This window comes from Mobula hypostoma, chromosome 11, assembly GCF_963921235.1.
Source record: "Mobula hypostoma chromosome 11, sMobHyp1.1, whole genome shotgun sequence".
NCBI classification, from domain to species: Eukaryota; Metazoa; Chordata; class Chondrichthyes; order Myliobatiformes; family Myliobatidae; genus Mobula; species Mobula hypostoma.
Window position 1 is genome coordinate 45,962,487 of NC_086107.1, and position 24,307 is coordinate 45,986,793.

At 40.9% G+C, this 24,307-nt stretch overlaps 1 protein-coding gene across 1 annotated transcript in view; it reads left to right on the top strand.

The window, feature by feature from the left end:
* Positions 1-11,449: 11,449 nt before the first annotated feature.
* LOC134353694 (nucleobindin-2-like) overlaps positions 11,450-24,307 on the top strand; it is a 56,517-nt gene continuing 43,659 nt past the window's right edge. The window contains exons 1-2 of the mRNA XM_063061946.1: positions 11,450-11,586; positions 16,018-16,152. Coding sequence (XP_062918016.1) covers positions 16,018-16,152 — 135 coding nt within the window. The 5' untranslated portion in view covers positions 11,450-11,586. The remainder of the gene's footprint in view (positions 11,587-16,017; positions 16,153-24,307) is intronic.

Here is a 24,307-nt window from a genome sequence, read left to right on the forward strand (position 1 = left end):
TCAAATGCAGAGATTGCATTCAGATAACGAAAGTCTATACAGAATCTTATAGTACCATCTTTCTTTCGAACCAAGACAGTGGAGTTACACCACTCACTTCTTGATGCCCAGGGACAGCATCAGTTCTATCTCCTTTTTTAGGGGCACCAGGAGGCACTCTGGGATTCTGTAGCTCCTTCTTCTCGCAGCAGCGTTCTTTTTAAGTACAATGTTATGTTCAATTACTTTTGTATGACCAGGAATTTCTTTAAAAACTTCTGGAAAACAGAGGGCACTGACCTGGGTCTGCTGATCAGCCGTGAGGTGGGTGAGATCGCGCAAGGCAGGGGCAGGTCCTGGAAGGTACTACTCCTCATCGTCGTCCTCTTCTTCCACACGTCTAATCAATCATTCCACCGAGATGCAACACAGAGCGTCATAGGAAATCATTCCTGCCTGTGGCCATCAAACTTTACAACTCCTCCCTTGGAGGGTCAGACACCCTGAGCCAATAGGCTGGTCCTGGACTTATTTCCTGGCATAATTTGCATATTACTATTTAACTATTTATTGTTTTATTACCATTTAATTATTTATGGTGCAACTGTAACAAAAACCAATTTCCCCCGGGATCAATAAAGTATGACTATGACTATGATAACAACACCTCTTTCTGGTCAGACCTGGGAAACCATTCTTTCAGTAAGTTAACATGCAAAATTCTTTGTGGGTGTGCCTCGCCAGGAGTTGCTATCTCATACGTAGTTGGACCCACTTTCCGTGTTATGTCATAAGGCCCTTGCCACTTAGCTAAAAGCTTGCTCTCTTGTGTAGGGAGCATTACCAAAACTTTCTGTCCAGGGGAAAAAGTCTGCTCCCAGGCAGTTTGGTCGTACCAGGTTTTTTGGTTCTGTTGGGCCTCCATCACATTCTGCTGAGCCAATGCAGCCATTTTCTCCAATTTCTCCCTCATGTGGACAACATAGGCTACGACACTCTGTGGCTCAGCTATTTTGTGACTTTTTTCCCTGTGGGTTTTAAATAAAGTAAGTGGGCCTCTTACCTCATGTCCATACAATAATACAAAAGGTGAAAAACTGGTTGATGCCTGAGATACTTCCCTATAAGCAAAAAGCAAATAGGGTAACCATTGGTCCCAATCAGATCCTGTATCATTTACAAACTTTCTGAGCATTTGTTTAAGGGTTTGATTGAACCTCTCTGTCAACGCATCAGTCTGGGATGATGCTCTTAATCCCCAGCAGTTTGTATACAACCCTCAATAACTTGGACATGAAGTTAGTCCCTTGATCAGTAAGAGTTTCCTTAGGAAACCCCACCCTTGCAAAGAATTGCACTAAACAAAAAGCAATTGACTTAGCCTTGACAGTTTAAAGTGGAAAAACTTCTGGATATCCAGTAGCATAGTCAGTAATTACCAACATAAAGCGATTTCCTGACGTGCTTCTTTCTACTGGGCCCACAACATCCATACCCAACCGTTCAAATGGAGTGGCAATGACTGGCAAAGACTGAAGGGGAACTTTAGAAGGAAATCTGCCTGAGGTTTGTTGACATTGAGGACAGCTTCTGCAATACTGGGCCACATCAGCATGTAGACCCAGCCAGTGAAAATATTTCTTAATACGGTCAAAACTTTTGTGTTTCCCCAGGTGACATGCCCAGGGAATAGAGTGACCCAACTCAAGTACTTCTCTAGCAGATTTAGGTACATTTAGCTGCTTTGCTGACCCCTGCTGGTGGTACAATATCCCATTTTCTATAAAATATACATTTCCATTCATCAGTTCAACTTTTTCCCCTTCCTTAAAGTGTCTAACCTGCTTAAAATAAGGAGTTAGACTAACATCATTTTGTTGCACTGCCTGGATATTAGTTGGTATGTGAAACCCCAAAAGCTGGGGTGAGTGTGGTTCAATGGATGAATTCACTTCAGTATTTTGAAACTTTTCCCGTCTTTTCTGGCTACAAGTTTTACGATCCCTTCCAGGCTTAATTTCAATTTTATCATTATAAAAAGGACGTTCACTGAGAGGTTGGGTAGATTGTTTGATGTCCTTTGCTTTTGCCCGTGTAAGTGCAACATTACAGACCTTACTTGGATGCAAAAGATCAAGAAGAACAGGCAAACCCTGACCCAGCACCACCAGAAAGGGGAGATGATCAGCAACCCCTACGTTCAGGAGACAATTCTGGCCTTGCACTTTGATATAAACATCTGCTGTGGGATAAGGTTTTTCATCTCCACCTACACAACAGATGGGCACAATCTCAGTCATACACGTATTATGAGGAGGAATGAACTGTCTACGAACAAGGGTCTGGTTACTGCCCCTGTCAATAAGTGCCTTTGACTCACAGCCATTCACCTCCACCATGATCGCTCTCTGCGATTGTTGTGGCTCCCTCTTTGACATCAGGCCACCTCTGGGCACACAGCTCATCTGGGTTAGTTTCACAGAATTCTTGGGGCAGACAAATTTAGTGTGCCCCTCTTCACCACACATGTAACAAATAAGTCTCTTGGAAGATCTAGAAAATGAGTTAACCTCTGTAGATTTCTCCTTTACAGGAGCCTTCCCCCCGGCTGAATCCACCCTTTGAATTGCCTGGGAGACACCTGGCCCTTTGTGATCCTCAGTTAACTTCCAGGGGGTGAAGCTCCATGGCTGCTTCTTCCGTCTGGCAGCAACAAACACATCAGCTAGGCCAGCTGCTTCTACGGCCATTGCAGGGTTGCGCTCCTTAATCCAGACCTGTAGCTCAGGGGAAAGCATTCTCAGATATTGTTCCAGGACAATAATTTCTCCAATTTCATTCACCGTTTTCCCCTTCGGGTGAACCCACTTCCCATAAAGCTCCTTTAACCTGACAAATAGTTCTTTTGGGCCTTCATCTGGTTCAACCTCAAGGCTGTGAAATCTCTGTCTGTAGGTTTCTGGATTTATATCATTTTTTTTTAGAATAGCACTTCTAACTTCCTCGTAGTCTAGAGCATCATCAATGTCCATATGAACATAAGCACTCCTTGCTTTGCCTGTCAATAATGGAATGAGCCTAAAGGCTCAATTTTCAATTGGCCATCTGCATGTTGTTGCTATTCTCTCAAAATTGACAAAAAATGTTCAATATTATCAGTATCAGTCAGCTGCTGAAGCTTTGGCTCCTGAGTAGATCTCAAATGTACTGCTGTACAGCCATCCTCATGGGAGACCCCACATTTTACCTGGGCAGGAGGAGGACCCACAACATCTTCCCCCAAAGTATCTGTCTTACCAGAAGGTTGATCAAATATTGGAGGGGTGCGGGCCTGCACCTCTAACTGAAGCAGATTGAACTGGTGCTGCAGCACTTTAAATCACTGCTCTTAGTGTGCTGTTTCCTCAGCCAACTGGGCATCTCATAATTGCATCAAATGCTGGGCCCAGGTTAGATTTTCAGATCTATCACCCAGGAACTTGAAACTGCTCACCCTTCCCACTGCTGATCCATCAATGAGGACTGGTGTGTGTTCCCTCCACTTCTCCTTCTTGAAGGCCACAATAATTTCCTTGGCCTTACATTGAGTACAAGGTTGTTGTTGCAACACCACTCAACCAGCAGATCTATCTCTCCCCTGCATGTCTCCTCATCATCATTTAAAATTCTGCCAACAATCGTTATGTCATCGGCAAATTTATAGATTGCTTTTGAGCAGTGCCTCGCCACACAGTCATGGGTGTAGAGAGAGAGTAGAGCAGTGGGCTAAGCACAGATCCTTGAGGTGCACCATTGTTGACTGTCAGTGAGGAGGAGATGTTATTTCAGATCCACACTGACAGTCAATCTGGGATTTTGAGTTTTGCTTAAATGGCTATTTCCTCTGGTTTACAGACAAAAAAGTGCAAATTTCAGAAAATTCGGTTATGCTTTGTACAGCACCAGACGTTTAAGTGCAGGGCCTTTACTCCAAGAGAAGCTTCAGAAAATAATTAATGGAGAAAATTAGAAGGAAAGGTTCACAACGCTGACTCAAAAAGGAGGAAAACAAAGACGACCAATGATGAATACTTCCTAAACAACACTGGTTATGATCATCAAATTACATATGTCTTATACCAAAATTGGCTATTCTATAGAGGATGAAGAGTGTGGTAACTTCACCACAAAGATTTGTCCAAATTTGATCTGATAGTGAATATACAAATTAAACTCCCCAGTAAGTGACAAATAAGTGATAAGTCATTGTTCTCTAAGAATGATAAGAAGAGAACAGAATCAACGGGGTAAGTTTCCTATCCACTACCTCAAATAGAAATAGGTAAAAGCTCTTAGGAGGATCAACAAATAGGAACCATATAATATTTATTGTGAACTAATTATTAAAAATGAGAGGGAGGACAGGAAGTTATGAAGTTTCTTGTGTGCACTGGTAAAACTAATCATTATAATCATACTCCTGATGGGTGAGGAGAGGTGCTTTGTGGCAACACATAGCTAAACTAAGCTCTTTAGTTAAGAAAGGAAGGAGAGAGGAAACAAGGAACAGACAATCCAGCTAGCTTTATATCAGTAGTAGCAAAACTACCATTACCTGTTCTCTTTCCTGAACTGATACCTTGAGAATGACTTGTTTCCATTCCAGTTCTGCAGATTTTGTGGTGACTGGTTACGCAAATGTGGGATGCAAGAAAATGAATCTCAGGGTTGTATATGGTGACATACAGTATATGTACTTAGATAATAAATTTAATTTGAACTTTGATTTACATTGTACTTGTATATGCATTGACACAGAGACCCAAGGTTTTCAGTACTAATGCTTCTTTTCCATCTTGAGCAGCCATGAACCATTGAATCCCAGGAGTCAATATATAGCAGAATATAGCATAAAAATGGGTACTTCCACCCCCATGATGTCTCCAGTGCTCGTGATGCCAATCCAATTAATCCTATCTGCCTGAATATAGTCTCTATCTCTCTATTCCCTGCCTGTGACAGAGATGTTGTATTTTCTCAAAAGGGAATTCAGGAAATCTTTTAATCTTTTCTCATGTTTGTCCATTAATCCCAAGAGGGTGCCCTGAATGGAGTATCTACTTCTTTAGGAGTCTGGCATTGGACACACAATGACAAATGACATTGCCAGCCTAATGCTGCTGATGAGGAGAAGATACTGATGTTAACTTACCCCTCCTAAATGGACATTGAAGCTTTGGACGCTACCTCACTTTAAAAAAAAATATACAGTATTTCTGTTTCTGCATGATTTTTTAATCTATTCTATATACGTACTTAATTTACTTGTTTATTTATTATGTTTTATTTTATTTATTATTCTTTCTCTCTGCTAGATTATGTATTGCATTAAACTGCTGCTGCTAAGTAAACAAATTTCACGTCACACGCTGGTGATAATAAATGTGATTCTGCTTCTCACTTGGACAAGGGTGAATGTTATATTTTTAGCCAGTTAAACCAAGGCAGGATATATATATGGTACATTGCAGGGTCTTGAAGTGTATTTGTAGAACAGAGACTCCTAAGACTCCTAGTATAGTGTTCCCTGAATTGGCAGTACAGGAAGACACGGTGACAAACAGGGCATTTGGCACATCTGCCTTCAATACAACAGTTACAGCTGTAAAATTGTTGGTGAGACTACATATGGAGTACTGTATACACTTCTGGTCACCCAGTTTAAGTAAATACGAAGTTACTGGGACAAAGGGCTTATAAGGACAGTTTGCATAGGCTCGCTGAGGGTAACATTTCAGTGTACTTGAGAATATATGACTTTGCTACCGCAAAACAACAAATTTCAGAACGCCCATGTCCATGATAATAAACCCAATGCTGATTGTGATGAAAAATAGGGTGAAGTCAGCACAGAATCGTTGAGTGGAGATCTTGCCTGACAAATCTGTTAGAATTCTTTTAGGAGGTAACAAGAAGGTTGGACAAAGGAAAGTCAGTGGCTGTTGTTCATTTCGGTAATTGTGTGTGAGTAGACGGTTGTTGCAGGAAGAGCTGGCAAGAGTCTACAATGAGTAAATCATTCCCAATCGCTCATGAACTGGAAATACTGTAAACTGGTATTATGAATGAGGGGCAGACAGTGTTGAGAAAGCAGGGAGTCTGCAGAGGGACTTGCATAGATTAAGAGAATGGACAAAGAAGTGGCAGACGAAATACACTTTAGAAAAGTATATGGTCATGCATTTTGTAAGAAAGAATAAAGGCATTGACTATTTTCTAAATGGGGACCAAATTCAGAAATCAGAGGTGCAAAAAGACTTGGGAGTTCTAGTGCAGGATTCCCTAAAGTTAACTTGCAGTCGGGGTTTGTAGTAAGTAAGGCAAATGTGATACTGGCATTCATTTCAAGGGGACTAGATATAAAAGCAAGAATGTACTGCTGAGGCTTCATAAAACTTTAGTCAGACCATATTTGGAATACTGTGAACAATTCTGAACTCTGTATCTAAGGAAAGATGTGCTGATGTTGGACAGGGCCCAGAGGAGATTCACGGGAATGAAAGGCTTGATGTTTGAAGACCATTTGATGGCTCTGAGCCTGAATTCAACGGAATTCGTTCATTTGTTATGCACTATGTCATAGGTCATATGCACTATGTTACTCCCTCTAACAGAGGGGGTTTGCCATTGCCTTTTTCTGGGCAGTGTCTTTACAAGATGGGTGACCCCAGCCATTATCAATCCTCTTCAGAGATTTTCTGCCTGGTGTCAGTGGTCACATAATTAGGACTTGTGATATGCACCAGCTGCTCATATGACCATCCACCACCTGCTCCCATGGGTTCATGTGACCCTGATCAGGGAGCTAAGCAAGTGCTACACCTTGCCCAAGGGTAACCTGCAGGTTAGCAGATGGAAGGAGTGCCTTACATCTCCTTTGGTAGAGACATATCTCCACCCTGCCACCCCTCACTGGAATTACCTTTATGTGAAGAGGAAATAAAAACTTGGTTTTCCCACTGAAATCGTGAATGCTGATATTTGATTTTCCATTTCCTAATGCTTTACCTCTAGCTCTACTTCCTTTCTCTCAAATTCCTATGTTTCTAAATTCGTAAAGGCTTTTCTTCCAAGTTAATACAACCATATGTATGGAGCTATTGTTAATTATGCTTCAAATTATCATTGATATCATTAGAGCTTGTATGTTAACTTGTCTTAAACTCACTTGTCACCTTCTACGACTCCAGCAATCATTCTCCTGCCAAAATTTTTCTTTCTGGCCGAAGTTCAAAGCATTCCCATCGCTCTAATACTTTTGGCCTATAAGAAATGAATAGCATCCATCCAGTAACAAATATCATTAGTGGCCATAACTAAATTTGGCTTTTGCTGCTATTAGAGCACACATTTCTCAAGAGTCAATGGTGTATTAGTCTGGATTGTGAACCTTAGCTCGCCTCACTTTTTAATCTATTTGAACAGTTGATTCTCATAACCTACTCACCTAAATCACTTTATGAAACCAACTTGTTTGCAGAATATTCCAGGCCAGCATTTAATGCACAAAAAAATACTGTAGTCATTGCAGCAAAGGCCTGTTTGGTATGAAGCTCTAGAAAACAACCCAACCACAATGAGGGAACCAAGATGTATTTCCAAGTCTGATGTGATTTGCAAGGAAATCTGCATTTCTGCCTGTCTGTCAACATTCTTCCAACGACAGGAGCTGTGGTTTTGGGATGTGTTGTTGAACCAGCGTGCTGCAGCCATGGTGCATTGTTAGTTGAGGGAGTGAATGTTTATCATAGTGGATACCCAATCAACCACATATTTTGCTGTCTACATTGTTGAATTTCTTAAGTACTTTGCAATAGGGAAGCCAGCAATATTCCGTCATTTTGACTTTTGTTGAAGATGGTGGGAAGGCTTTGGAAAGTGATGAGATGAGTTACTCACTGAAGCATAAGAACTTAAGAGGAAGCAAGTATATTTTATAGTGTGTATCATGGCTACTTTGTCATCCACTGAAATCAATATTGACCTTCTGTTCCATATACCTTATAGTCCAATCCCCACAACTCTGAAATCTCCTAGTACCTAAGAATCTTCACTCTCACTAACTGAAAATATACCACCATCTATGATTGATAACGCCAAAGCTTTACAACAAATAACTAATTACTTATCTCAGTTTAAGATAGACAATCCATTATCCTGAGCCTTGTTCAGTTATAGACTTTCCAACCAAAGGAAATAAACTTTTAGCATATACTATATAACAGATCAGAATCTTGCATGTTTTATTGAGATCACCCTTTTTCTTCCAATCTTGAGTGATCAAAACTACAGTACATATTCTGTCCTTGTGTACAGGTCACATACTACTTCAAGGATGACCCAGACTCTAACCTCCTCTTATAGCTACAGAATAATGGAAGCATACATTAGTATATCTCAGGGTACCGAGGAGTATATTGAGCACTTATATTGAGTGGAAAAGCAAACCAGTTAGTATTTCTCACCTCTGCCATGTATGGAAATACCAATGCCCTTGAACGGAGAAAAAAAATACAATAAGTAGTGGATATGACCCAGTCCATCACAGGTAAAGCCCTCCCCACCATTGAGCATATTTACAAAGAGTGCTGTCTCAGGAAAGCAACATCCATCATCAGGGACCCCCATCATCCAGGTCATGCTCTCTTCTCACTGTTGCCATTAGAAACGAGGTTACAGGAGCCTCAGTACTGACACCATCAGGTTCAGGAACAGTTATTACCCCTCAAGCATTAGGCTCTTGAACCAGTCAGGATAACTTCAATCACCCCAACACTGAACTGGTTCCACAGACTACATGTTCACTTCTAAGGACACTATAACTCGTGTTCTCAATATTTATTGTTTGTTTATTATTATGATTCTTTTATTTCTGTATTTGCACAGCTTGTTGTATTTTGCACATTGGTTGTTTGTTTGCTATTTGTCGCAGGAAGGCAGCATCCATCACCAGGGACCTTCACCAGCTGGTTCATGCTTTCTTCTCATTGCTGCCATTTTAAAGGAGGTTCAGGCTCTTGAACCAGAGGTGGTAATTTCACTTAAGTTGCCCCATCACTGAACTGTTCCCACACATGTGGATTCACTTTCATAACTCTTCAACTCATGTTCTCGATAATTATTAATTAATTAAGATGTACCTAGGACATCTTCAAGGAGTGGTGTCTCAGAAAGGCAGCGTCCATTATTAAGGACCTTCAGCACCCAGGGCATGCCCTTTTCTCACTGTTACCATCAGGGAGGAGGTATAGAAGCCTGAAGGCACACACTCAGCGATTCAGGAACAGCTTCTTCCCCTCTGCCTTCTGATTCCTAACTGGACATTGAACCCTTGGACACTACCTCACTTTTTAAAAAATATATAGTATTTCTGTTTTTTTGCATGATTTTTAATCTATTCAATATGCATATACCATATAAAGTATACTTAATAAGATTTATTTATTATTACTTTTTTCTTTTATATTATGTGTTGCATTGAACTGCTGCTGTGAAGTTAACAAATTTCATGTCATATGCTGGTGATAATGAACCTGATTCTGATTACCATCTTTTATTCTTTCTTTCTGTATTCACACAATTTGTTGCCTTTTGCACACTGGTTGTCTGGTTTGGTCCTTCAATGATTCTATTGTGGTTATTGATTTATTAAGCATGCCCACAAGAAAAATTAATCAGGGTTGAAATGGTGACATATATGTACTTTGATAAAAAAAATTTACTTCAAACTTTGATATCCCCATAACATCTTTTTTCATCAAGTATTTAATCAATATCATATTCAGGCTGCATTCCCTATAATCAGGCAGTACATTTCAAATCCTAATTACTCATCTCAAAAAGAAACTAATATTCAAGTTTCATCTGATTCTTGTACCAATTACTGTACCTGAAATCTAGAATCTCAAGGAAACAATTTGATCAGCAGCACTGGGGCTCCACAGGGGACTGTCTTGTCTCCCTTTCACTTCACCATTTACACCTCGGACTTCAACGACTGCACAGAGTCTTGTCATCTTCAGAAGTTTTCGGATGACTCTGCCATAGTTGGATGCATCAGCAGGGGAGATGAGGTTGAGTACAGGGCTACAGTAGGAAACTTTGTCACGTGGTGTGAGCAGAGGTACTGATGACCCCTGTTTCTATCCAGGGGGTCAGTGTGGACATGGTGGAGGATTACAAATACCTGGGGATACGAATTGACAATAAACTGGACTGGTCAAAGAACACCGAGGCTGTCTACAAGAAGGGTTAGAGCCGTCTCTATTTCCTGAGGAGACTGAGGTCCTTTAACATCTGTCGGACAATGCTGAGGATGTTCTACAAGTCTGTGGTGGCCAGTGCTATCATGTTTGCTGTTGTGTGCTGGGGCAGCAGGCTGAGGGTAGCAGACACCAACAGAATCAACAACCTCATTCGTAAGGCCAGTGATGTTGTGGGGATGGAACTGGACTCTCTCACGGTGGTGTCTGAAAAGAGGATGCTGTCTAAGTTGCATGCCATCTTGGTCAATGTCTCCCATCCACTACATAATGCACTGGGTGGGCATAGGAGTACATTCAGCCAGAGACTCATTCCACCGAGATGCAGCACAGAGCGCCATAGGAAGTCATTCCTGCCTGTGGCCATCAAACTTTACAACTCCTCCCTTGGAGGGTCAGATACCCTGAGCCAATAGGCTGGTCCTGGATTTATTTCATAATTTACTGGCATAATTTACATATTACTATTTAACTATTTATGGTTCTATTACTATTTATTATTTATGGTGCAACTGTAACAAAAACCAATTTCCCCCGGGATCAATAAAGTATGACTATGACTATCCTCACTCTCCCCAACCCTTCACGTTTTTCAAAGCACCAAGTATCTGCGAGGGTTAACTTTTTACTATAAATTGCCAATAATTTAATTTGAAATCCAAAGTTCAAATCCATTTACAGGTTTGAAAATCAGTATTGACTATAATATTTTAATACAGAACCTATACCCAAAGCTTTTCTATTTTGTATAAAAGCATTACCATCTGTTAGCAAACTACATGACTCATTACATTTATTAGAAAATCACTCGAAGACTGCATTCACAAATGAAATCTTTCCTACTTCATTCTAAAATGCTTTCAGATGGCAAAAAATGCAAAACAACTCCTCACCCAACTGACGTCACATCCCCTCCAGGTGGAGTCATCCTCAGAACGCCACGTACGTGTATTTATTTCGCCTCTCAACTAACCCTGCTGCGAAGTCACGCCAGCTCCGCCTATCGACTTCCAGGATTAACCAATGGGGATTCGGTACATGCGGAGATTGCGAGGTTAGCGCAGCAGCGAGCCAATGACCATCAGAAGAGGCAGGACACGTGGGCGACGATGTTGGGCTAGGTTGTGATCTCTGACAGACGGGGCTGTACGGGGTTAGTGGGGGTTTGTTCCCGGGGAGGGTCGCGGGGTTAATCAGTGCAGAAGTATTGTGTGTTACTGGACGATTGCTATCTGATTTTACCAATCGAGAAGGGAATTTGTTATCAGAAATCGTGCTTGAAAGCAGGAGGTACCCAAATATCAGGGTGAGGACTAAAGCGATACCGTTACAGTGTTTCATTATATGAAATATTCGCGTGATTAGCTGCCATGTTTTAAACTTGGCTAATAAACCTTTCATAGGTATCAAGTGGCAGACTTTGTTTTTACAATGTATAAATTATTGTCGCCAAGTCTCTCACACAGGTCACGAAACAGAATCATGTTATACATGTGCTAATTTTTTTTTACAGGCTATGTACAAATTGCTTAATGATATTTCCCATAATCTTATAAAGAATGAACCAACTGGCGAATTCTTGAACGTGTAATTATATTAAAGAACTTGTCAATATGGCAACAAGATTATTGCACACAAAATGCTTCACATTTTAACTATTTCATAATACAAATATGAGTAAATCATTTTGCTGTACGATAGTTCGCGGAAGAGGTTTGATTTGAAATACGTGAATCTTATCCATTTTGCTGAACACTGCTGCACTCTGAAGAATATTCCATGAAGGTTTAGAGTTTGTAAGTTCTTTTTAAGCAAGTCTTAATATAAAGATGATATCGACCTGTACCTATAGTGAGAGAGAATTTACGTGTACAAGAATGTCGCCTTTTTATTTTGGATGTTGCCTGCCAGTGATTAAACAACTGACAGTGAAATTTGATGTTTCGGATAGTGTTCAGAACGTCGCGAGAAACCTCATATGCAGTTATGAAGTGATAGTTTGCCATTGCATTTATTTTCCTTTGTGTGAAACATCAGAAATAATGTAGTTTGCACCAGATGAAGCACGATTTTTAACTGTATCCTTTAGTTTTTTTTTCTCTACATTCTTCATATTGTGTTATTCCGCGCAATATGTAACTGGAAACGTGAATTGAAAGACGTTATTGAAGTTCAAGATTAATTATCATTTCAACCGCACATGAAAGTAGCCAAGTGAAACAGCGTTCTTCTGGGGCCAAGGTCCAAAATATATTACTGCACATGGCGTAAATAGCACACGTGGTTGTGATTTCAGAAAAAAATTTACAGTCACAAAGGGGGAAAGAAAGCCCAAGTCCCTGACAGGCATGACATAGATTGTCCTGGTCCAACTCGCCCTTCCACTGAGTGAACACTGGAGGCAGTACTGAGCAAACACTGGAGGGCAGCACTGACTGGAGGGGACAGCTCCCAACCCAGTGCAAGACAAATACACCTTTGATTGGACCCAGAGAGGCTGCTGCGTCCCAGCACACTGCCATCTTAGTGAAGGTCCAATCCAACAGTGCATCGCCCTTAGTTGTTCGATGACATTTAAAATGTCACATGCCACAAATTCACCTTATGTTACCAGTAATATTTAGTTGAACAGGTTTTTGTATAACATGTAATGAAGATTGCTGGTACCCTTCATAAAGTGGTAGTACTTTATTTATGATTTTGTTGCATTCTATGATATCTTGGGCTAAAAGTGATATGCACAAATTGGGAGATTAGGAATATGTTGGTTGTTGGACAGGCTAGATGTAGGAAGATTGTTCCTGATGTTGGGGAAGTCCAGAATGAGGGGTCACAGTTTGAGGATAAAGGAGAAGCCTTTTAGGAGCAAGATGAGGAAAAACTTCTTCACACAGTGGTGAATCTGTGGAATTCTCTGCCACAGGAAACAATTGAGGTCAATTCATTGGCTATATTTAAGAGGGAGTTAGATATGGCCCTTGTGGCTAAAGGGATCAGGGGGTATGGAGAGAAGGTAGGTACAGGGTTCTGAGTTGGATGATCAGCCATGATCATACTGAATGGTGGTGCTGGCTCGAAGGGCCAAATGGCCTACTCCTGCACCTATTTTCTATGTTTATAAGCTTCTATGTTTCAAGAATTGAATGGTCGGAGGGAAGTAGCTGTTCTTGTACCTGGTGGTGTGGGACATCAGTTTTTGTACCTCCTGCCCAGTGGTAGCTGCAAGAAAATGGTATGGCCCATATGGTGGGGATCTTTGTTTGGTTTGGCCTAGCCTTCCTGAAGGCATACCTTATATAAATAGTACGGTGGTGGGAAGGGATGTGCCCATGATGTATTGGACTGAGTCCACTACTCTCTGAGGCATCTTGAATTTGTGTGCATTTGAATTGCCAGACCATGATGCAACCATTGAAGATATTTTCAACAGTACACTTGGCAAAATTTATTGGTGTTTGGTGACATGCTGAACTGTCATAATCATGTAAGGAAGTAAACTTGCTGGCATGCCTTCCTTGATTCAGCACATCTGTTATGTTAAAGTTGAATAATCTGCCTTGTTAATTAAAATGGATAAAGGGTAGTTGTGTTTGCCAGTTCCTCCTTTGGCATCCTCATGTTCTAGGTTCTGTTGGGTAAGTCAATGAGGCATTTTAATGCAGGTCGGAAATATGTGGTGTAGTTGGAAGGAACATATCAGTCTTTATTAATGTTATTTTTGGTGAATAGTTATTGTGATTTGTCACTAAATTGGGTGTAATATTAATGTAGACTGAAGTCTTACATAGTTTTTGCCTTTGCCTATTTACTCTTTGTATGTCTGTATTTAGAAATGGCAATGTGCTACTTTAGAGAAACAATTGTTTTCAGATAACATGAAGATGGATTATTAATAATTTGCCTTTTCTGGCTTGGTAATTAAGTTTGGTGAGATAACATACATTCTTCTTCAGGACCTGATTAATTATGGTTATGTACAAATTGATACAATAATAATATTGCATTATGTCTGCCTTTTCTATGTTTTGTGTTGATCATTACACTATTTTAGTTCTAACTCGTGAAGTAGGTAAAAAGTACCAGAATGATACACAGTATTAGTTGCATATTCTTCATCCTGGGTTATGAGGACAAGTTTTTCAGAACAGAATTGTTTGGGGAAACAATGACATATGAGCGATTGCAGATGCTGAAAACCTGGAGCAACACACAAGAATGCTGGAGGAACTCAGTCGGTCAGGGGGCATCTATGGAGGGAAATTAACAGTGGATGATTTGGGCCGAAACCCTTCATCAGGAGGATTTATGGGAAACAGCCTGTGTGTTAGCAGTCATGTTCACGCATGTTTACATGGATTTCCTCCCAGTGTTGCTGAGAGATTGATTAGCCAAATTGTCCTCATGTAGGTGGGTGATGGGGGGGAATTGATAGCATGTGAGAGAGAGAGAGAGAATAGATTGCAGGTAAGTAAATGGATAATGGGACTGGTGTAAATATTCTGAAGGCCAACATGTGCCTCCTTCTCTGTTAGAAGATAAGAGCTAGGGAAAGAACCGTAAGGTCCAGTAGTGAGCATTTTGATTGAAATAGAAGATGCAGTGAAAAGGTTCTTTCACAAGCAGGCATGTGGCTGAAGAGGAGTATAAGTCATACCTGGCACATTTTCATTGGGTGGTTTAATTGCGTGGTGTAAATGATTAATGCAATTATCTCATCCACCTACCAAACCAAGCTGTGAAGCATGTAACTCAAGGACGTGATGAGAGAGACAATTTGTAGAGGACGAACTGTTCTGACAGTAAAGTCAGTTGCTGCAATTTTTGATAGCAAGGTGAAGATACTGTAGAAGTGGAGTTTTATTGTATGTGTTATCGAAGCTGATGTCACTAAGGCGGTTGATTTCTTTCCTTTGGGCAAATATCAACAAGGTTGTAGGGTTTGAAATTATAAAGATAGAGACAGACAAATCCAGTGAGGCAGTGGGCATCTGTGTGAGCATTATTAATTGTAGTATTAATTTGGAAATCAGTAAATAAACTTGCTCATGGTAACTGCAATACAATTTGTGTCTACGAAATACAGATCGATTTTTTTTTTCTCTTTGTTTTCTGCTTTATTGTCAAAGTATTTTCTTCAGTTGGTTGAGGGCACTTTTTATGCACGGCATCAGTTTTGTTGCATTAACATTTTAATGCTTAAGATAATTTCATTGAATTTGACAGGAGAAACACAGCCAAAAATGAAATTAAAGTTGTTGAGTATTTTGTTGGAATAAAATAGTTTTGCATTATCAACAGCATTCACACTGTTGTGTCTTGATAATATTTTTAATAATAACAATAATAATTGGTACTTTATTGATCCCGAGTAGGAAATCCTTTCATTACAGCAACAGACTTAACTAATAATAAAGTACAGAATAATATAATAATTTTTGCTACCATCAAACCTTGAATAAGTTTAATCACAAACAAGAGAAAATCTGCAGGTGCTGGAAATCCGAGCAACACACACACAAAAACCCTTCCGAAGGGGTTTCGCCTGAAACATCAACTGTACTCTTTTTTTTTCCCCCTAGATGCTGCCTGGCCTGCTGAGTTCCTCCAGTATTTTGTGTGTGTTGCTTGAAGAAATTTATTTGGGTTAAAATCTACACCAGATGTTTTTAAAATGAAAAGTTTATGCTGCCAAAAAAATCAGAGGAACTTGAGATTGTTTTTCTTTTGTCTACCGTAGATGTATTGGAAGTATGCATTAACGTCGAACTCTTGGTTACTGTTCTGTCTTGTTGTTGCTGAAAGTGTACCAATCGATAAAATCAAGGTGACCAAAATTGAAAAGCCAGAAGAGCAGGCAACACAGGAACCTCAAGTGAGTATTTAAATCATCCTACATGGCATATGTAGATAACGTTTATTTGCATTGGTGACATCATAGCAAATGCTGAATTTGGTTGAGTTTAATATAAGAGCATCAGATGTGAGAGATTTAGAATTACCTTGTAATCAATCTTTAACAATTCAATGTAATGCTTTACTCCATTCTCTAATAACAGTATGTATATGTGAATTATGTGATGTTTCATAGAAATTGCCAGAAGCACTGAGGAGCTGATACAGTAAATGTAGTCTTAAAATAATCTTGAGTTTGCACTTTGCTATGTGCTAGTTCACTTGCTATTAGGAACATTAGCAGAGCCGATCTGAAATAATCGGAATGGATAATGAATTTGAGTGTATAAAATGCTTAAATATAACTGCCTGTCAGAATACCTATCAGGGCATGGCAGCAGCAGTCACACCAGTGGCAGCGTGGTTGATTCTGATGCTCAGCAAGGAAGGGTAAAGTCACATAACAGCGGTAGTGATGGTAGACTCACTAGTTAGGGGGATGGACAGGAGATTCCTGTGGCTGTGGAAGAGTTGCTAGTTTGGTGCGTGTTGCTTTCTGTGTGCTAAGGACAAGGATTTTACAGATTGGCTGCAGAATATTCTCTAGAGGGAGGGTAGAACATCTTTCCATCTACTGAGAATACAGAGAGGGTAGAAAGGGGGAAGAGATCCTGTGCAATGAGTATAGGGAGTTAGGGAAGAGGATGAAGAGCAGGACCTCTAAGGTAGTGATCTCTCGATTACTCTGGAGTGCCATGTGCTGGTTAGGGCAGGAAAAGGAAGATGGTACAAATGAAGTAGTGGCAGAGAAACTGGTGCAAGGGGCAATGTTCCAGATTTCTGGATCATTGGGATCTCTTGTAGGGAAGTTCTGATCTGTCCAAAAAGGATGAGTTACACCTTTTTTTACACAAGCCAAGGGAGATCAATATTGTAGGTAGGTTTGTCAGAGATTTTGGAGAGGGTTTAAACTAAATTGGCAGGGAGATGGGAACCGGAGTAATAGTGCTGAAGATGGAGCAATTGGTATACAAGTAGACACAGTGTGTAGTGAGACTGTGAAGAAGGACTGGCAGATGATGGGGCAAAATTGCAGTCAGTGGGATGAGTTGAAGTGTAACATGGGGGGAAAATCATAAAAGATGATGAATATAGGACTGAAGGTGATATATTTGAATGCATATTCTAAAGAAAGGATGAGACAACAATGTCTGACAAAAAAAGTCAAAGGCAACATAAAAGGAATAGGGAGGGCATATAAGACAGCAAACATGAGTGGGGAAAGTAGAGGATTGGGAATCTTTTAAAAAATCAAAACAAAACAACTGAAGAAGCCATAAGGAAAGTATAGAAGAAATATCAAGGTAATACGGTTTTCCTCCGCCATCCGAAGGTAGAGCGTTCCTATGAATGATTCGTAAGCCGAAATGTCGTAAAGCGAAGAAGCAATTACCATTCATTTATATGGGAAAAATTTGTGAGCGTTCGCAGACCCAAAAATAACCCACCAAATCATGCCAAATAACTCATAAAACCTAAAATAACAGTAACATATAGTAAAAGCAGGAATGGTATGATAAATACACAGCCTATATAAAGTAGAAATACTTTTCCACAATCATTACTGAACTGTTTTCCGTAGCGAAAATCTTGCGCAAGCGCCGTCGGCAGAAAACCTCACGCAAACGCTGTTGGCAAAAACACGGCGCAAGCGCTCTCCAGTAACCTTTAAGCTATGAAGCTGCCAAATCATACCAAATAACACCTAAAAATACACAGCCTATATAAAGTAGAAATAATGTATATACAGTGTAGTATCACTTACGGGAATCGGGAAGACAGCTTGCCGAGCACACTGATGATGGTGTGTTAGACTGAGTCGTCGCAGTTTGGGTGGTGCAGTGGCCCCCACCCTCCAGGCCGCCGACAGATACCGAACCGTGAAGCATGCAGGGGTGCAGCAGTAGCCAGGAGGTATCCAGCACATCTTTAAGAAAAAAAAACAAAATAAACATGCTAATTAATTATGTGTTGGGCGGCACCTAATTAATTGGCATGTTTATTTCGGCTTTTTTCTTAAAGATGTGCTGTGTGCCTCCCGGCTACTGCTGTATTCTCCACAAATCGGTACAGTATCTGTCCGCGGCCTGGGTGTTGGGGTGGTGGGACACTGGGGTGTCATCTCGTCATCTATTTCCATTAGAGCAGGCAGCTCATCTTCTCCTATGACTGCCTGCCTCGATGTTGAAGGTTGAGGTTTGTCGTCTGCTGTGGCTGATGCGGAAGGCTTGCTTGACTGCTGAGCCTCGCGCATTTTCCTATCATACAGTTCTTTATAAGGACTCAAACCATCCTGCAAATATCCCCTAAACCTACATACCCTTTCAAAATTAAAGTCGTACTTTATCTTTGCAGCAAAAATATCACGCAGTCGCTTTCGGTCCGTTCGCTACTGCATTGGGTTTCGAGTGTTATCCTTTCCTCTTCCAATTGCATCAGCTCTTCATCTATCAGTTTTTGGTTATGGGATGTCAAAACCTCTTCAACATCATGTTCATCAACTTCCACAAGCCAAACTCACTTTGTCTTTACTTCGTTCACCACGATCAAAACGCTTAATTATGTCTAGTTTTACGCTAAGTGTAACACCGTTACAAGCTCTTTTAGGCTTTTCCAATACCTTTGAACTCATCTTGCAAACGGCTGCTCACAGGCACGTGTTTAAGCAATGCCGGCGAGAATGCAGTTCCGAATCCGGGGAGAGTGGCTGCTCGGGGCGCGTGGCGCACTGCCTTTTATCGTGCGCTGATTTTCCCCGTGCGCTGCTTTTTTTTCGTAACACTGAAAACACCTTCTGAAAGCGAAAACAGGGTACTAATGTAGGTCTTTCGGAACAGTGAGGTTTCGTACAGTGAACGTTCGAAAAGCAGGGGACACCTGTAATATAAAAGAGGATACAGAGATATGAAGAGTAAAAGCAGGCAGAAGAGAATATCAGGCCACTGGAAGATGACTTGGAGAGTAGTAATGGGGGACAAAGAAATGGTGGATGAACTGAATAAGTATTTTGCATCAGCCTTCCTTGTGAAAGACACTAGCAGAATGCCAGCAATTTGACAGTGTCAGGGGGCAGAAGGAAGTGTAGTTACTATTAGTAAGGAGAAGGTGCTTGGGAAGCTGAAAGGTCTGATAGTAGATGTCGCCTGGACAAGATGGATTATACCCAAGAGTTCAGAAAGAGATAGCTGAAGAGGCATTATTACTAATCTTGAAAGAATCACTGGATTCTGGAATGGTTCTGGAGGAATGGAAATTAGCAAATGTCACTCCACTCTTTAAGAAGGGAAGGAGCCAAAAGAAATAGTAGGTTAGTTACCCTGACATCAGTGGTTGGAAAGATGTTGGAATCTATTATTAAGGATGAGGTTTCAGAGTACTTGGAGGCACATGATAAAATAGGCCGAAGTCAGCATGGTTTCCTTAAGGAGAAATTGTGTCCGACAAATTTGTTGGAATTCTTTGAGCAAATAACAGGCAGGATAGATGAAACTGCTTAAGAAAATAAGATTCTATGGCATTACCAGAAATATACCAGCGTGTATAGAAGATTGGATGACGGGCAGGAGGCAAAGAGTGGGAATAAAGGGATATTATCTGATTGCCTGCCCGTGACTAGTGGCGTTCTGCTGGGTTCGATATTGGGTCCTCTTCTTTTCATGTTACATGTCAATGATTTGGATGCTGAAATTGCTGTCTTTGAGGCCAAGTTTGCAGATGATACGAAGACAGGTGAAGGGGCAGATAGTGTTGAGCAAGATTGGGAGAATGAACAAAGTAGTTTCAGATGGAATAGTGTGGGGAAATGTATGTTCATGCACTTTGGCAGAAGGAATAAAGGCATAGACTATTTTCTAAACAGGGAGAAAATTCAAAAATCAGTGTTGCAAAGGGACTTGGGAGACCATGTGTGGGATTCCCGAAAGGTTAACTTGCAGGTTGAATCAGTGGTAAGAAAGGCTAACGAGATATCAGCATTCATTTCACGACAACGAGAGTAGAAGAATGAGGATATAATGCTGAAGCTTTATAAGCAGTCAGACTGCACTTGGAGTATTGTGAGCAGTTTTGGGTCCCTTTTCTAGCAAAATATGTGCTGGCATTGGAGAGGGTCCAGGGGAATTTCATGAGGATGATTGCAGGATTGAAATGATTAACACATGAGGAGCCATTGATGGATCTGGGTCTGCCCTCACTGGAGTTTAGAAGAATAAGAGCAGATCTCTTTGAAACCTATTGAAAGGCGTAAATAGAGTGGATGTTCAAAATACTGATTGCTATGCTGAAAGCTGTAGTGACAAGACTGCTATCACTCTTAAGATAGTTAATCTATATCGACAATCCTCTCCGAAAAAGTCATGAATGGTGCATTTGCTGCACAAATCATCGTAGTCTCAATCATCAGCAAGGTGGTGGAAGGTATAGTAGTCAAACGGTTGAAAACAACAGAAGTAGAAAAGAATGGAGAAATTTCAGTTTGATTGCACATTGGGAGTCTGTGTCATGCAAGGATGAGTAACAGAACATAGTACAGTGTGCCATACAGCCAACTGTATAATATAGGACTAATTTATGTTGTAGTAACACATTGAATTGAGCATGCGCTATTAGGCGCGTATTGATCTGTACGTGTGCGTTCAGTTCAGTTTTAGTTAGTAAAGAACCCTGTTGATTTAGCTCCCATCTCCAGCGTTTTATTTATAGCTTTGTTGTGTAAACCGGCCACATACACAACAAATTGGCGACAAGGTTTGCAAACCTACATCGTATCGGAACGCCGCGTTATAAGTGATAACAACACTTGGAAGAAGAGAGCAAGGTACGAGTCCGAAAGAAAGCGGGAGACACGGTCGGAGCCACAACACGTCTAGCCGAGGCCACAGCTGGCGCTGACCTCAGGCTGAGGGTCTACCTGCCCCAGAAGGGAGAATTTAAAAAAAAAAGGATTGACACATGCATCGTCAGAGTACGCTTGTGACGCTAGCAAAAACAAAGGTCGTGAGTCAAAAAAGAAAACAAGGGACTGGGGCTAAATTCACAAGGGACCGAGGCTAAATTAACATAACAAGGATGGCGTTAATTGGAACCATTACAGCATTTGACAGTGGCATTGAAGACTGGGCAGCTTACATTGAAAGAATAGAGTTATATTGTGATGCCAACAGTGTTAATGAAGAAAAGAAAGCCAGCGTCGTAGGCTACATCTACATTACGCCAGATAATTTTGAAAACGCCAGGTTCGAGTAAAAACCATAGGCATCCACACTAAACGTTTTTCAAAATATCTCCGTCCACATTGGACGGATATTTGGGCAAATCTCCTCCTACTGGGCACGCGCAGGACACACAGAAAACAAGTGAAGAGGAAACAATATAGTTGGTGCACGTTTGTCCAGTTACAGAGTAGAAAAACTTAAAAGGAATTGCTCTTGGCTCTCGTGCAAGAGGACTTGAAATTAAAAAAAAATATACTGGAGCGTATGGAGGCAACCGACTGGAAGTTCACGGACAGTATGACTCGGCTGACGAATAACATTGAAAAACTGATCAATTCTGTTGCATTAATAAAGCACTTTGTTAAATGTATAAAACATGTCTGCATCAGTATTATCTTGTATTTCCATACAATGTTACATTAGGCTGTTACACATCTATTGTCAGAGAAGTACTTGCATAAATAGGTAAACCACCTTCATACAAGCAAGGACAGAAAACAGGGCAAAGTGAGTATACTTATTTATTCAGTAAGCTATGGGTCGAAGTATTTGGTGAGTACATTTCTAACTCTTCTGGCTTCAGCCTCGTTGCTGTCTGTTCTGAAATTGTTAGGTTCTGCCAAGCGCAGAATCAAATATCGCTGTGATGATTGTACGCTCTAAACAATAAAGTAGTAATAATAAGAAGAATAATAAGAAGAAAACAATGAAATGCCGCGCTGCTGCCATCTGTTCCAGCACGTCATGACAGCAGTTTTAAAAAGCTCCGGTTACTCTGTACACACTGCAAGGGATATCAGGCGTTTTCAGATTTATTCACTCTGGAGACCGTTTCTGAAAATCTCCGTTTTCGTGGGCTGAAAACGCCGTTTCAGTGTAGACGGTAGGTCAAGATGAAGAGAAAAAGCTTCGTTTTCAAAATTATCCGGCGTAGTGTGGACGTAGCCTGACTTAGGCTATGTCCACACTAGACGGGATAATTTTGAAAATACCAGTTTCACGTAAAAACGATAGGTGTCCACACCAGGCGTTTTTGAAAATACCTCCGTCCACATGAAAACGGGTATTTGGGTGAATCTCCTCCTACTGGGCATGCGCGGGACACATCTACAGAATTCACCCGCTTCGATGAGTACGCCCGACTCCGACAGTTTAGACCAAGCAACAGGTGATGGCTGCGACCTGTTTGGTGTGGAATCTCGCTGTGAAAGACTTGGTCATAGTCATAGTCATACTTTATTGATCCCGGGGGAAATTGGTTTTAGTTACAGTTGCACCATAAATAATAAATAGTAATAGAACCATAAATAGTTAAATAATATTATGTAAATTATGCCAGTAAATTATGAAATAAGTCCAGGACCAGCCTATTGGCTCAGGGTGTCTGACCCTCCAAGGGAGAAGTTGTAAAGTTTGATGGCCACAGGCAGGAATGACTTCCTATGACGCTCTGTGCTGCATCTCGGTGGAATGAGTCTCTGGCTGAATGTACTCCTGTGTCCACCCAGTACATTATGTAGTGGATGGGAGACATTGTCCAAGATGGCATGCAACTTGGACAGCATCCCCTTTTCAGACACCACCATCAGAGAGTCCAGTTCCATCCCCACAACATCACTGGCCTTATGAATGAGTTTGTTGATTCTGTTGGTGTCTGCTACCCTCAGCCTGCTGCCCCAGCACACAACAGCAAACATGATAGCACTTGGTGCATGTTTGTCCAGTTACAGACTAGAAAAACTTATAAGGAAATTGCCAAATGACGGACAGCTGTTGGCTCTCGCGCAGGAGGACTTAATACTGAAAAAACAAATACTGGAGCGTGTAGAGGCAACCGACAGGGAGTTCACACAGAGTATGACCCGGCTGACAACGAACATTGAAAAACTGACTAACTCTGTTGCAGAGGGGTTTGCAATGATGAGGAATATGATGGTTCCCCGCCTCCCCCCCCCCAGTACTTTTCACCGCCACAATACCAGCCTCACAGTCACTACAATAGCTACACATACAGACACACAGACCCCCGGGTGGCCCCACCAACATCTTCCCCACTCCCACTGAGGGGTCACCCTGGAAACATTTCCTACAGTTATAGTCTCTTCACCGATGAAAGAGATGACAGCTACAACTAAATGCAATAAGGCTTGTTACTGGGCAAAAGTGAAATTTGCTGTTACCTCATTTGTTTGCCTTTACTTTTGCCATGTCTTTCTGTATTATTTTGCTATATTTAACATGTGCAATAATAAGAAGTTACTGGGCAAAAGTGATTTTATTTTTACCTGAGTTACAATTTTCCTTTTTTGGCCTTAACATTTTCACATCTATGCCAAACATAAACTACTACTTAAAATGACATTTTGGAAGTAGTGACAATTGCATCTATTGAATGTTTGCACAAGCGATACATTAATGAGCACCTTGTTAAATGTATAAAACATGTCTGCATCAGTGTTATCTTGTATTTCCATACAATGTTACATTAGGCTGTCCATTGTCAAAGAAGTACTTGCATAAATAGGTAAACCACCTCCATACAAGCAAGGACAGAAAACAGGGCAAAGTGAGTATACTTATTTATTCAGTAAGCTATGGGTCAAAGTATTTGGAGTACATTTCTAACTCTTCTGGCTTCAGTCTCGTTGCCATCTGTCCTGAAATTGTTAGGTTGTGTGGGGGGTTGAAATTAACGTAGACTATAAAGTTAAACAACGCACACATGAAGCTGTCTGCCATTGTTGTTGTGGTGTTGGAGGTTGCGTTCAAGAAAACAATGAAATGCTGTGCTGCCGCCACCATTTGTTCTGGCAAGTCATGACAGCGGTTTTAAAAAAGAGCTGCTTACCCTGTACACACTAC